This window comes from Lepidochelys kempii, chromosome 1 (genome assembly GCF_965140265.1).
Source record: "Lepidochelys kempii isolate rLepKem1 chromosome 1, rLepKem1.hap2, whole genome shotgun sequence".
Classification (NCBI taxonomy): domain Eukaryota; kingdom Metazoa; phylum Chordata; order Testudines; family Cheloniidae; genus Lepidochelys; species Lepidochelys kempii.
This window is the reverse complement of record NC_133256.1, coordinates 251,324,786-251,339,738: the sequence shown is the minus strand read 5'-3', so window position 1 is coordinate 251,339,738 and position 14,953 is coordinate 251,324,786. Positions and strand designations below refer to the sequence as shown.

The 14,953-nt window shown below is 40.4% G+C and overlaps 1 protein-coding gene across 6 annotated transcripts in view; it reads right to left on the bottom strand.

Moving 5' to 3' along the window:
• Positions 1–1,144: 1,144 nt before the first annotated feature.
• The window catches only part of TXNRD1 (thioredoxin reductase 1), a 49,035-nt gene continuing 35,226 nt past the window's right edge, over positions 1,145–14,953 (bottom strand). For all 6 annotated transcript variants that reach the window (XM_073323914.1, XM_073323933.1, XM_073323953.1 and 3 more), the window contains 6 exons: positions 14,705–14,781; positions 12,457–12,613; positions 11,553–11,660; positions 8,776–8,871; positions 6,260–6,394; positions 1,145–1,591 (listed from right to left, as the gene is read on the bottom strand). In XM_073323914.1, the coding sequence (XP_073180015.1) occupies positions 1,529–1,591; positions 6,260–6,394; positions 8,776–8,871; positions 11,553–11,660; positions 12,457–12,613; positions 14,705–14,781 (636 nt within the window). In that variant the 3' untranslated portion in view covers positions 1,145–1,528. The remainder of the gene's footprint in view (positions 1,592–6,259; positions 6,395–8,775; positions 8,872–11,552; positions 11,661–12,456; positions 12,614–14,704; positions 14,782–14,953) is intronic.

Sequence of the window (14,953 nt, the reverse complement as noted above, 5' to 3'; positions counted from 1 at the left end):
GTGCCCCTCAGCAACCTAGCTCGGTTTTTTTAATTTTTCTTTTTTCCCCCCAGGTCTGCAACCCCTTAGACCACCATGTCCCCCCTCCACTCCCTAACCAAGCACATACACTTTAAATACCAGATACAGAAGAGGATAGGGCTGTGCAAATAAGTCATTTTTTAGTTTTGTGGGTGAACCGTAAAGTCAGGGGGGGAAATTGTTTCAAGGTTGAATGAAATGTTTTGTTTGAAGATGTGGTCTGGGTTTTTTTCCCCAAAATTTTTAACTAATTTTGCGGTAAAATTCAAACTGCAAAATAATCTTGAATAAAAAAAATGAAACACCTCATTCAGAAAATGTTGAAACAAAGTATTTTGATTATTTTAGAATGTTTTTGCTCCCGACCAAAACAATTCAGCGAATTCAACATGAATTAGCAAAATGTTTCGGTTGACCCAAATCTGCATTTTTTGGACAAAAAAGTAGTTTTGGTCCCAGTTCTAGTGGAGAGTGCACACGTAATCAGACAAGCCAATCCAGATACAAAGTAATGCAGTGTGGGATAGCAGTGGGAGGACTACCTGATGCGATATAGCTATTTCAAAACAGGGATATGTCCACACCAATATTACAGCGGTATAACACATTCCAAAACAGAATTATGTCACTTCCCAAGTGGGTTAATTACAGAGGGATAAGATGCAAGATAATGCCCCACAAGATCATTTGAGTCTGGATGGAAAGCAGTTTATGCCAAAAAACTAAAGATACCCCAAAAAAGCTTTCCCAGGTAGACAAGGCCTTTCTGAGATAAACATTTTCCTTTCTCAGAGGCTAGTACAAGGGGCAACCGTGGTAACAAGCAGTCGTCTCCAGAATAACAAATTATGAGGGATTAATTTTGGTGTTAGGATTTTTGGAAGCGAAAAAAGACTTGCTATTCTGGATATTGCTAATTATGGCTAAATGTATGTGACAGGCTATTTTGCAACTCAGAATGAAACATGAGATAAGATCACTCCTCTATACTCATACTTTACCTGCTGCATTACCGTGATCTGATGATGATATGCAGGCTCACTGAGGAAGAGTCACCATTGTACTGTTTTATAATGCAATATATCGGAGATACCATAGAACTATCAGTACTTGTGGTAACACATTTAAATTAGGAAGCTCTTTATTTAGGGGAAAAGGGTTATTCTCAAACTGTGCCAGCAGTTCTTCCATCGCTGCCTACCAGAAAACTCTGGGTTTAGGCTGCGACATCATGGAAGCATCCTGTAGATGCCTTGCCATGCAGCAGCTTGATGTTAAATACTCCCACTGTTTTGCCGATTGCCATCCAATCATCACGAATGACTAACAACTCCCAGTGTGCTTTTCTCATTCAGTTAAGTGAACGCTTTGGTCAAGGGGGTGCCCACTGCTGCTGAGGATGATGATGACGGCTTGTGTGGAGATGTTTTCTTCTGCCTTGCAGAAGTCAACCGTGGTGATGAAAGTCAGTCTCTGGCAAATGCAGCAACAATGGGGGTGATTAACCTCAGCAGCCAGACTGAAGGACATTTCCACCAGAACGCTTAGTCTCTGACAGCGTGGTGAATATCTGAGAGGAAGGAAGCAAGAATGTTTTCAGTATATTGAATGAATCCCAAGGAGGATGGCACCCAGATATATAAGGAATAATGCTACAACAATAGCATTTCTTATTCAAAGTAGTACATTGTAATGGCAAAGATTCATTTAACATCCTCATTGCTTCATAGTGCACACCTCTTGTCATCACCACTTTTCTTAGGGTTTTTATTTTTGTGGTCAAGAAGAAATGACTGAGGGAAAGTCACGTGGCTTTCTACCACTTTTATCTTAATATGGTAAATTAAGATATCACGTTAATTAAGATATCACGTTGATATCACGTCAAATATAATTCTGGAACCAATTCCAGCTCTAGATATTATGGATTCGGATTTACAGCACTTGTGCTGACCAGGATCTGGTGATTGGAACTCCTGCTTTAGGAGGTGTGAAGAAGATGTGGCTACCATTCCAACACATACACTGGAATTCTGTGCTATGTCTCCAGAAGTCCTGGGCAAGGGGAAGAGAATGATGGTTTTAAGCTAATTTTGTGTATGCCTGGTTCTGGGGCTAAAATGCCAACCAGCATAATTTTGAACAGCCCTGGAGGCTGCTTTAAATTATGGCAGCATACCTTGGGGTTCCTATCATTTGCGGTACAAGCCAGAATGGCCATGGGAATATACACTAAGGCCTCAACGTCTACTGCCCATGGCACAAAGGTTTGTCTGGGGAAGGGCCAGTATAGGGACACCTATCGTGGCCCAACATAGTACCTGCAAGGAGGAAATTCTTCCCCAGCAACTTGCCTGTTGAAGGCCAAGAATGATCTTGGCACTGGACAAGGACTCCAGGAAACCTGTGTTCCATTCCCTACTCTGACACACTTTTCCTCTGTGACCTTGGGCAAGTCACTTAACCTCTCCATGCCTCAGTTTACAATCTTCTGCTTTTATGTGTCCCTTTCTCACACTTCTTGTCTGTCTTATCTACAAGACTACAAGCACTGTGGGGCAGGGACTATCTCTTACTATGGGTTTATATAGTGCCTAGCACATTGGGCCCCTTACATGCTACTGTAATACAAATAAAATAATAATAATTGACTTTAATGGAGGTACCCAACCTCACATTTCAGGACCAGGCTCTTTTTAACTATATCTTTGACTGAAGGACCTCAAAGAGTTCCCCCAAAAATGAAAATCCATGAGCACAACTCTTCCCATGTAATTCTCTTGGATTCAAGCTGCTCTAACATGAGGCTGAAGGAAAAATATTCTTAATGCACTTTGTAAAGGTTTTCTTTCTTCCCCCCAGACAATAGCTAAGAAACCTTTGTAGATCTAGTCTACAAAGTGAGGACTCTTGGTGCTTTCCTGAAACTTACATTAAAAATAAAGATGTTCAAGAGTAGTTTTTGTAAAATGAAAAAATACTGAAATTCTAGAAGAAAATTAAGTTGCATGAAATCCAACAAATTATCTCAGTTAGTAGTTAAGGTTTACTACACAACTGATGGTGCTGTTTTGCACACATATAATACAGGAAGGATTACAGGAAATCAAAACCACTTCTATCTAAATGGTTCAAAGCTACAGTAATTAGCTGGCATCAAAGTCATCTCTGAGGAAGAATAAACTGAGAACAGAACAGAGTAGCTGCACATTTCAGCCATGCAAATAAGATTGAAATGTCTGCAGTTAATAGAGATCTGAAGCCTTAAAGTTCAGTAAGTTGAAGCCTTGCTGTATACAGACTGCAAACAGCTCTTTGGAGAATAGCATCAATAAATGATACACAACCTCCTCCCTCTGTAAGCAAATAAAACACTACATACCAATAAGGAATTCAGATACATGCAAGAAACTACCTTAATGTATAGTGAAAAGAAAGATATATTTAAGCTAAGGGACTGGGTTTGAAATAGGGCTTCTAATACTCCAATGCAATATGTGCGCATCTTAATCTTCATTTTCATTTCAAGTGGACTTTGATTGCACTGCATTGTTGAAGTCACTTTGAAATGAAAATAAAGATTAAAATGTGCTAGCTTTATCTGTTTTTCCTTCTTGGTCTTGACCCCAGCTTCTGGGTGTACCGGCCAGCTCTAGCTGCTGTGCAGTCTCTGCATAGCTTCTTGACTAAAGCAAACCAGCTGGGATCTGAGAGTTACTGGAAATATGATTTTTTGATTGAGAGCTTGTTAGCTGTACAAGTGAAGACAAGGCTATAGATCCAATAAATGGAAAGCACTCATTAGTGAACTAGCTGAGTCATGCCAGTTTTTAAAAGGAAGATTTGCCTGAATTGTAAATACCAACATTTTTAATTACTACAATTCAGTCTCTCTTAAAACCAGGTCTCATTAAGACCCAGTTTCTGCCACCTATACTCATGCTGAGTAGCACTTGTCTCTGCAAACAGTCTCATTGATTTCAAGAGCCTGTTTTGTAGAGTGAGTAAGAGAAGCAAAATCTGGCTCTAATTTATAAAAGCAAAATATTCATGCTGAATACCACTGTACTTGTCAGAAGACCACTTGTGAAATGAGATACTACTGGAAGTCACTGAGAGTGGCAGTATCTGGTCCTAAATAAAGATGCAATACATCTGTGCAGGAAAGTGATAGTAATTTCCTTTCCTTTGGCATGTTTATAAATATATAACTTAGAAAGCATGCTGAGGTCATTCATTGTTCTATTTATCCCAATGCACTCAGTACCTACAAAATGCCAACAGATTTTTTATTTTTTTGTTCTTGTTGGTGGCTGAATAAGAGATGAGATTAAGTAAAAGGAGCAAAAACCTTTTGACTACAAAATTATCACAACCCTCTGGAGCTTTTAATTTGCATCTTCCTCCTCAGATGATTCTCTCCCCCACTCCTCTCCAAATAAACATGATTAGCTGAAATTACCACACCAAATTATGTCTAATCATTCTAATTCATTTTCAATTTTAGCAGCTCAGATGTCCAAAATACATTATGATTATCATTCTATCTTCACACTGCATATGCTAATGCTCCATTTGAATTCACAGGTGTGAAGACTCCCACTCAGCCATCTACCAGGAAAAGGCCTCTGATAAAATGAGAACTTGTTTTCCTTTCTTTGAGGGTCTATAAGAACCCCATTGTAACATGATGTTACAGAGAAAGGTAAAACCTTTCCTGTGGATGCTTTGAAATCACTCAGGTATCTGCCAATCTGTTACATTCACAAAGGCTGTCATCTTGACCTACCTTGCATTATGCTGAAAACACAACATACAAATAGCACAGACAAGTGGATGGGGCTACTTTTGCAGATCTCTGGTATTTTATAATATTACAGCTCGTAGCTAAAATACGTACTGAAGTACACAGATTCAGTCCAAGACCCACTGACAGATTCAAGAGTTAAAATGGCTTAGGGTATGTCTACACTGCAATTAGACACCTATAGCTGCTCGTGAGTAGATGTTCATGATCAGGATTCTCGGGTTTCAGAGCTCAGGCTACAGCCCGGGCCCAAACGTCTACGCCGCAATTAAGCAGCTCCTTAGCCCGAGCCCAAGTCAGCTGGCACAGGCCAGGCACAGAGTTTTAATTGCAGCGTATGTCTAGTCTTATAGGAAATCCTCAGCTGGTGTAAATAGGCACTCTTCAATGGAACGTCACTGATTTACACCAGCAAATGATTTTGCTCCTTTTCATGCTTCTTTACTTGGAGTCAGACACATGAACTGAGTAAAGAAAAAATCTCCAGAGAGGCAGAATTTAAGAGAAAAATCATTAAGTAGTTGCTCTCTCTCTCTAGAATACCACTTTATAAGCCTATTTTAGATCAACCTGAAATGTTAGCCTTGATAACCAATTAGCAGAAATAAATATCTGAAGCCTCCATATACAGATTTCTGAGAGTCAGCGTGTGAGGAGAATTCTCTACTCTCAGACAGAGGAGACACTACATCATGGCAGACCATTGACATTAAATAGTTAAAGAATTAAACATATGTGAAGAAAAACCCTAAGTCTTTATATAAAGTCAAAACTTTTGTATCTGAAACTCCTGGTCATCCAAAATTCAAATCAAAACTGTGCAGAAACCAAAATTCATTTTTATAAACTCTAATTATTTGAAGATTTCCAACCTCTTCCCCGAGACCCCAAAATAAAAGGCTGTGAGACACATTCTCAGGTACGGCCAAAATGTGCCTTGTGCAAGCTGGGGAGTGTAAGGGTGGAAGTAGCTATGGGCAGGCTTAAAAGTTCACTCTTGAACTATCCCTGATCCTGCTGACACTATATTAGACTGGTCCCTGTGCTCTGAGTTAGAGCATCTTAGGGATGCTTTGATTTATGACGGCTATTAATGTTCACAAGGTTGAGGATCAGAAAGAGGGATCTTCTGGTGGAGCACAGCAGGTATGGGAGCTCTTACATTAGCACTCTTCCCCCTCATGTGCTGGCAGCAGGAAGAAGGGAGATGCCTGCTCTCCTCTATCAGAAGATCCCCTTGTGTTGGCTAAAGCAAAATGGCATAATCTGGTGTGATCCCCCTGGGGCTGGATGTGCTAGCTTTATGATCACATCATCTGGCACTGCAGTGCAAAGGGGCTGCACTGCATAAGAAAATCTAGCCTTATGTATTTTTTGTTTAGCGATACCACACAATAATAGACTGTGAAAACTCTGACATCACATACACACCTCTGCACAAACTGGATGAATTCCTATTGTGTTGTCCAACTGCGCTTTTGTCAGTCCACATTTGATGGCTGCTGAAAACCCCTGGGTAACTTCTCCAGCATTTGGACCAAGCACATGGAAACCGATAACTCGCTCCTAAATAAAGAAAATCAATTCAAGTAGCCTTGTACATTTATTCTCTTCAGATAGTCTTGAAGATTTTCTTCTTATTAAAGACAGTGTGTTTAACTTTTACTCAGATGAGTTGTTCCACTGACTTCAATGGGCTACTCACCAAAGTGAAGATAAGCATATGTGTACATCAAGCATATCGCAATACCAGGGCCAGTGTTAGTTGTTCATTTACTGTGTGTTTGTTCTGAATCATCTCAATAAAAATTACATTTTACAAACTCCCAGTTTAGCAGTTAAGTAACATTAAGTGTAACAACACAAGAAACGCTTATATATAATTCTATTTAGCTTTTCTAATTGGATTGATGTAATTGAATGATTACTGCTGAGCAAATATATTCACCGACAAGTAATACATATTCTGTGCAAAAGGTCATAAATCAAAAAATGGGCTCATGGATGTGCTGTTGGGTTCCTAGGAGACTGAAGCCTGAGCCTCGCCACCCAGGCCCAAAGCCCGAGCCAAAAGCCCGAAGCCCTGCTGCCCAGGGCTGAAGCCTGAGCTCTTCTGCCCCTTAGCTTTGTGGGGCCCCCTATGGCGTGGGGGCCCAGGGCAATTGCCCTACTTGCTACCCCCTAATGCCAGCCCTGTGTTCATTTCTGTGATTTTATTGTTTATTGCCCATGCCCTGTCCGTGACTTTTAATAAAAATACCCATGCCAAAATCTTAGCCTTAACTACGACCAATAGATAACATCTCTGGTGATTGCTGAAACAGACAAGGCACATAGTCACAAGAAAACAACTATCACTGCATACTCTGTTTCTCTAGCATATGCTAGTGTTCAAATGAAAAATATCTAGTAACATTTTAGTATAGCTCCTTTCCGTACTACCGAGAGAACAACAAATCTGATTTATAAAATATTTTACATCCTGAGCTGGTGTAAATTGCCACAGCTCCATGGACTTTGATGGAGTTATGTGATTTATGCTAGCTAAGGTTCTGTCTCTTTGTTTTCATGCCACAGCAATCCTGTTGGACATCAAAGGCTATCTGCTTCTGCTAACTACAAGACACACAATTTGTGATTTGAGTTTAAGATTATTTTTCCTCATTAGTGAGCACCTATGGGCTAGTTACCTATGAGCTATTTCAAGGATAAGATAAGGAGTAAAACCTAAAGTATATCTATTTTCAATTATCTTTTTTTTATGATATTGTATTAATAAGAGTTTCACGTACAAACTTAAATATTTAATGCAGTCAATTTTCATCCTGGATAACCTCTAACCCTATAGATATTTAAACTCATTTACAATTTTCAGGACAATAAAATGTGAACAAATTAAGGACCTGATTCAAAGTCCACTGAAGTTAATGGGAGTCTTTCCATTTATTTCAATGGACTTTGGATCAGGCCCTATAGCCCCAGTTCTACCACAGGATCCACATGGGTGTAAAGGTGATCTCCAAAAAGTGGAGACTAAATACTATGGTGATGGGCACTTTAGAAATGAGGTAGTTATTTAGACACCATAAGTTTGTAGTAGGATCCTTAAAATTACCATAGGTACATAAGACAACATGGATAAGAGTAACTAGATAAAATAGATTTTATAGACATTTGCTCATATTGGTTGCTAGATGCCAATATCTAGTAACAAACATACTGTCACAGTAGAAAAAGTTAAAGGCGAGGGAGAGACTTGTTAATAATTAAAGTCCAACTCAGCTCTTATTAAACAGATCTTGCTCACTTACAGCTGGGAATGCTGATTCTTCTAAATGGTTTATAATCTACTTAATGGTTTAACAGCTTCTGTAGAGGTCTGTAGTAGCGAAGGGTGGTAGTTTTATCCCTACTATGGCAGGTTAATCTTAGCATTATCATTTAAAATAAAATTTGTGAGGGCAAGACACAGAAATCCTGTTATAGTCATCTCGAGGGTTCAAAACTAACCCATGGATTTGTAAGGGGAAGAAATTTGATGGATTCCGGCTGACCTTGATTTAAGGGAGATGCATCTCCTAGAGGAAGAACAGGATGACTTTTTTAAAAAGTGTAAGAGCTATGTAGCATTACTAATAGTTTATATACCTACTTTTGAAATATAATGAACATTTCTAGTGATAACTACCAATATTTTTATCCTTATTGAAATCTACTATGTACAAATGTCAGTCATACAGACTGTTAAAGGGCCATTTTTATATAAAACATAAATCTTTGGTACATATTATTAGAAATGTTTAATAATATTCAAAAGGTAGATTAGTGACAAACTGAAGGATATTAATTTTTAACAAATAGGAAAAACAACTACTTATCCCTTTCACTGTGGCCCCTAAAATGACTAGCCAGTTCCTGTTTCCCCATGAGGAAAAAAATGCACTTACATTATCTTGAATATTGCAGATTATCTTTGCATAGCATTTGTTGTTGTCTCTAGATGGGACAGTCCACTCCAGTGGCCAGAAATAACTATGGTAAACCTAGAAATACAATAAGGACTGTAAACAAGTTTTATAAGTTTATGGTGCTAGGTAGGCTTTTCAAAAGCCCTCAGCATTGAACTAACTCTGCACCCACTGAAGTCAATGGGGAGTTTTACTGCTGACTTCAGCAGGAGCAGAGTTAGGCTGACAAGGGGCACTTTTGAAATTCTCACCCTTATAGTTCTTAAAAAGGAGTACAAACTGTGATGCAATGCAAGTATAAATCATTTACTAATATGTTAACTGACAATTATCCAAGCACACAAAACTTGGAATACTTTAAGTCATATAGAAACAAGATTTCCTAACAAAAGGTCTGAGGGGAGGCACACCAGGTACAAGGGAAAGGAATATTCAGAGTCCTGTGCTTGGGGAATGCACCTTCCGAGTCATCTGGGTGCACATCAACCTGAAGTGGGAAGGGTGGGGGGCAGAATGGGCCATGATCCTGTCCCTCCTCTACAACTGTCTGAACTGCTGGTTGAGTTCTAAGAGGGATCAGGTTTCCCAGTCCCCTGGAAGCTCTGGGAGTGGTTCCCTCCTGGAGTTCTCTGTGGAGCAGTGCAGCTCTACCATCAGCTAACTGTAAATGAATTATTAGATGAGAAGAGTTTTTAATTAACTGCAGCTTACTGAGAAAAACTGAACATATGCCCCTCAACAAATCAGGAGAGAACTGATTTAATGCATTTCACATAAGTAAGGTTCTAAGGCACTTTATAAACTACATATATAGAAAGATGATGCCACCCAACACTGAAATTTAGCCATTTCAGGGGTGAAAGGCAGCTCAAGACCACAACTAAAAAATGTTTAGAGGACAAAGAAAAGGAGAATACAGGTGCAACTAAGTGTTAAGGAAATTGTAATTATCCAAATTAGAAGTCAGCCAGGTTACAAATGACATTGAAATTCTTTTTGCCTCCTTCGATCAAATTTTCAAAAAAAAAAAAAAAAAAAAAGAGTCTTCTAAAACTGCAAGTGCATTTTTCAGTTAAGGGTCCAAGATTCCACACCCAGTTTGGGGGCTTGCACAGACTGGGTTTTGTGAACATAAACTGAAGGTGTGTGTGCAAATGAGAATTTCAGCCATCTTCTAGTGGCCAGAAGTAAGTCCATGTAAAAAAAAAAAGGGGGGGGGGCATTGTGTGTCAAATCATATAATTCTTTTTCCACATAGCTCTCTTAAAAAAAAATCTTCTTAGCTTTACTCTTAAAAGTTTGCTAATTTATGAACCAGTCCTTACATAATCATTCACCCAGGTCTTGCTCCCAAAACAATATCAATGAGAAGACACCATTCACTGCCAGATTCTTGCAAAGATTTTTTTCTTTTTTTTACTCTGTGGTTTGTAGAATATTTTACTGTTTTAAGGCCCAATCCTACAAATTCTTACACATGTTCAATTTCACTCCCATGAGCAATCTCAGTGGGACTACTCCCCTGAGTAAAATTAAGTATGTGTGTGTTTGTACAATCAGGGCCCTAGGGCTTGTCTATAGAACCATCTAGCTTACAGCAAGCTGAGGTGTAAATCCACCTCTGATCAGCCTTCTACATTAAGAGTATGTACACTTACTGCTGATCGATGCTGTGGCGATCGATCCACCGGGGGTCGATTTAGCGAGGTCTAGTGAAGATCCGCTAAATCAACAGCAGATCGCTCTCCCGTCGACTCCAGTACTCCATCGGAATGAGAAGTGTAAGTTAAGTTGACGGGAGAATTTCTCCCATGGACCCAGTACAGTGTAGACACCCCAATAAGTCAACCTAAGGTACGGTCGACTCCAACTAAGTTAGTCACGTAGCTGGAGTTGCGTAACTTAGGTCAACTTAACCTCATAGTATAGATCAGCCCTAAGTGTCCATGCTTACCCTGATGCCATTTCAAAGCAGGGTAGATCAAAGTGCACTAAACAACTAATAGTGCATAGTAGCAGGGTCCACACTGACAGTGGGTGGCAGGCTAGTGCAAGGTAGACTTACACCCCAGCTTGCCATGAACTACGTGTTTGTGTAGATAAGTCCTAACAGGAATAATAACCATGGCAGAGGAGTATATTGCCATACTTTGTGATTACACCAATAGTTCAGCTTTGGCACTAAAAACGATTTACTGCCTTTCAATGCTCCTCCACTAATTGATCCCCTTATTACATCTAGAGACAAAGATTACATTTTTACAACTATTTCATGCACAAGCCCCGTTTGCCAACAAGAAAACATCTGCAGCTAGGTTTACCAGAATTGCAGACTAAGGTTTACACCAGGTTTTAGGATCTAACCAAAGCGATAAAAATATTCTTAGTATCCTGTTGCCCTTAAGGGTAGGTCTACACAGCAAAGAAAAACCCATGCTTGGCCTGTGCCAGCTGACTTGGGCTCACAGGGCTGTTTCATAGCTGTATAGACTTCCGGGCTCAGGGTGGAGCCCGAGCTGTGGGACCCTCCCACCTTGCAGGGTCCTAGGGCCCAGGCTCTAGCCTGAGCCTGAAAGTCTACACAGCAATGGAACGGCCCCACAACCCAACCCCTGCAAGCCTGGGTTGGCTGGAACAGGCCAGCTGTGGGTGTCTACTTGCTGTGTAAACATTCCCTCTTTCTGATAGAGGGTAGGAAGTTAAAATTTAATTCAAAAATCTTTCTTTTAATGAAAAAGAAGAACTAAACAGTTTACCTCAATATTTTCCTCCCCAAACTTCTCCAGCGCTGTCTCTTCTGAGAATCCACAGGCTCCGTATTCCAGTGGAGTGAACACTGTGGTTGGAACATTCACATAGTCGCACTGTATGGGATTAAATTTATTTATTTTATGTCAGCATGTTTAGCATCATCAATATACCAGTTATAAATCAGTGCATTGTTAACATTTCAGGTAGATTTGTAACACAGGAAGAAAAGATGGGAAATTCGTAACTCTGAAGGTATCACTTTGAAAGCAACAAGACCTAAGGGTGTTGCTCTAGAGTAACACCACTGGCTTCAACAGTTACACTGATGTAAAATGGAAATACGCAGTGGTGATCCAGACCCTATAAGTGAAAATATGTTGCTCCACTAATGTATCAGACCTTTGTTCTATACATATTTTAAAATGCCAAAGAACTTAGAGTTATGTATTATAATGAAAACACAAAAATGGGAAGTTAAAAATATTAGTCCAAACAGCATCACCTAGGATTCTGAAACCCTATTATTGTCTTATTAGGGACAATAAGCAGATTTACTAAATTGCCTGTGAATGAGAGTTAGTTTAATGAAACTATGGCTTTTGCTGACATTTATAAGAAAACACTAAAATTTAGTCAAAATGGACTCAGTTCACTTTCTTATTACACTCTCTGAGAGAAAGAAAAAACCCACTTACACTAGATAAAAAACAGACCTTTCTTGCATTCTTAAAGTATTAATTTTGTCCTGCACTTTAAGCAGAACACGTCTGCAGTAACATCTTTGCAAAGGAGGGAGACTGAAGAATAAACAAAGTTAATGCTTAAAAAACATGCTATGAGTATAAAGTCCAATATGCTGCATTTAAAGGTTTGAACAATGACAGTGCTTCATGCTAATTGCTTGCTTACCTTTAAGGTTGTTCCAGCATAAAGCCTTCGAGCCAACAATCTACCTGCTTGGATTGCCACTGGTGTGAGCTCCAGCTTGCCCTCCAACACATCCCCAATGGCATAAATATAAGGCACATTAGTTTGTTCCTCATCACTGACAGGAATTTTTCCTGATCTACAAGTTAGATTAACAAGAGACAAGGCATGAAGTAACTCAATATAGGAGACTGGAGGAGTAAAATATTAATAACCTGTAGAAGTAAAGCCCTCTAGCTCTATCAGAAGGATACATACTGAATTTCTCTCAGACACCTCAAGTAGCCAGACAACCCTGTGTTACAGACAACCCTGTGTTACAGTCTTGGGCCAGAATCTAAGCTGGTGCAAACCAGCATCTCTCCAACCAAAGCTATACGAATTTACACACCAGATAAGGACCTGGGCTCTTGAAGCAGTAGTCAGGCTTCTGAATTACAGAGTCATAGGGCAGGACCCAGATCCTCTTCTCAACACCCACCCCCAGTAGCCGCATTGGGTACAGAGAATCTCCAGGACCCAAAACAGGAGATATTCTCCCACACAAGCTTTGGAGCAGAAGCAGAGCTTCTCTATTGCTGATAATCCAACCTGATGGCAGAAGTTGCTACTGCGGCCCTAACCCTCGGTCTTCCACTTTAAGTGCCAGACATTCATTTCAAGCTTCTAGACCAGTGGTGGGCAACCTGCGACCCGCACGCGGCCCATTAGGGTAATCCGCTGGTGGGCAGCCAGACACTGTTTACATTTGCACAGCCACCTGCAACTCCCAGTGGCTGCGGTTCACCAGTCCCAGCCAATGGGAGCTGTGGGAAACGGCGTGGGTCACAGGGACGCGCTGGCCACCACTTCCCACAGCTCCCATTTGCCGGGAACGGCAAACCACAGCCACTAGGAGCTGTGGGCGGCCGTGCAAATGTAAACAAACTGTCTGGTGGCCCGCCAGCAGATTACCCTGACAGGCCGTGTGGGGTCTGTAGGCCGCAGGTTGCCCACCAGAATTCTAGAACATCCCATCTAAGGGCAACTAACAAGAACTTTTTTAAATGTTATATTTAATGAGTTATTAAAATATTAATAATTCTCAGGTTGCTAATAAGTCAATAGCACAGTTGGCATTACAGGGAGGGGAAAAGGTAGATAACAAGGAATTCTGGACAGATGTTCATCTCATGGTAACAACCAACAGTATTGACTGAAGGAATTATAGTGGGACCACTATAGACTCCTATACAAAGGTCACTTCACACTTCCCATTACAAAAATTCTGTAACTTTTTATTTTAAGAACTCTACCACCCTCCATGACTTACACAGGGACTTTAGAATGTGGCTGGGGAAGGTCCTGGTGTCAGGGAAGTGTCTTTTGCTGTTCCCAAGAAAAACAACAAATGGAGACACTATAGGTGTAGAGAGACTCCAACCAGTTCAGCACATCTCCTCAGCAACCTGGGCTACTGTGAGCACATCAGAGCTGTTTTCTGCTCACTGGCTTTCAGTAGAATATTGGTCAAATTCTAGGCTGCGGCCCTTCTCTTCAAGGCGATCCATAGCCTGAGCCCAGACTATCTAAAAGATCAACTAAAGCTTCAGGATGAATACTATGGCCAACATCACCACTCCTCTTGCACAACATGCTCCCTACAGTGAGGGAGAAGCTTGTCTGTGCAGGAGAATGAATATTGAAGGGGTGGGGGCGGTCCCAGACTGTGGAATGAACTCCCCCAAGAACTAAGGACCATCACACACCTCATTATCTTCCACCTGAAGTGCAAGGTGCATTTCTTCAACCTTGCTTTCTCACTTAAACATACAGTGGCATGTACTTTAAAAAAGAAACAAAAACCCTAATAAACACATCCCTACTAAAACGCGACAGTGCAGACACAATTCTCCCCCCGGGGAGAGGATGAGAGGAAGAATGAACCATGTGACAGATGCTAGTCATGCTGCTTAATGAATTGCTGGAAGCCAGTGAGAGATACCATGGTGACAAGGGCAGTCTAAGAACCTAGGTGAAACAGACTATGTTTGCATTACTGTCGTGTTTGTCCTTTTCATGTATTTAATAAAGGGCGGCTATCTGCTAAGAGCTTTTCTACTGCCATATAAGTGAAATGGCAAGAAAAATAAAGGTCTCAAAAATTAAATTTTATGTCTTATATAACTAATGTTGCAATAGTAAGTCATATCCACACAATCATGAGAGCTGCAAAGAAGTTTGTTCTTACCTTTCATTGATCTTCACTCCGACTTTGTCTAAGCCGATTGTTCTTGTGCATGTGTCCCTTCCTACTGCTAACAACACCTGAAAAACACCAGTGCATGGTATTAGTGATCTCCTAAGAGCATGGAAGGGCATTTGCATACTTGCCTGTTATTATACGTTATTACGCTATTTGTATTATGGTAGCGGCCAGAGGCCCAATCAGAATCCCACTGTGCAAAGCACAGCATTAGAGACAATCCCTGCCTCTTCC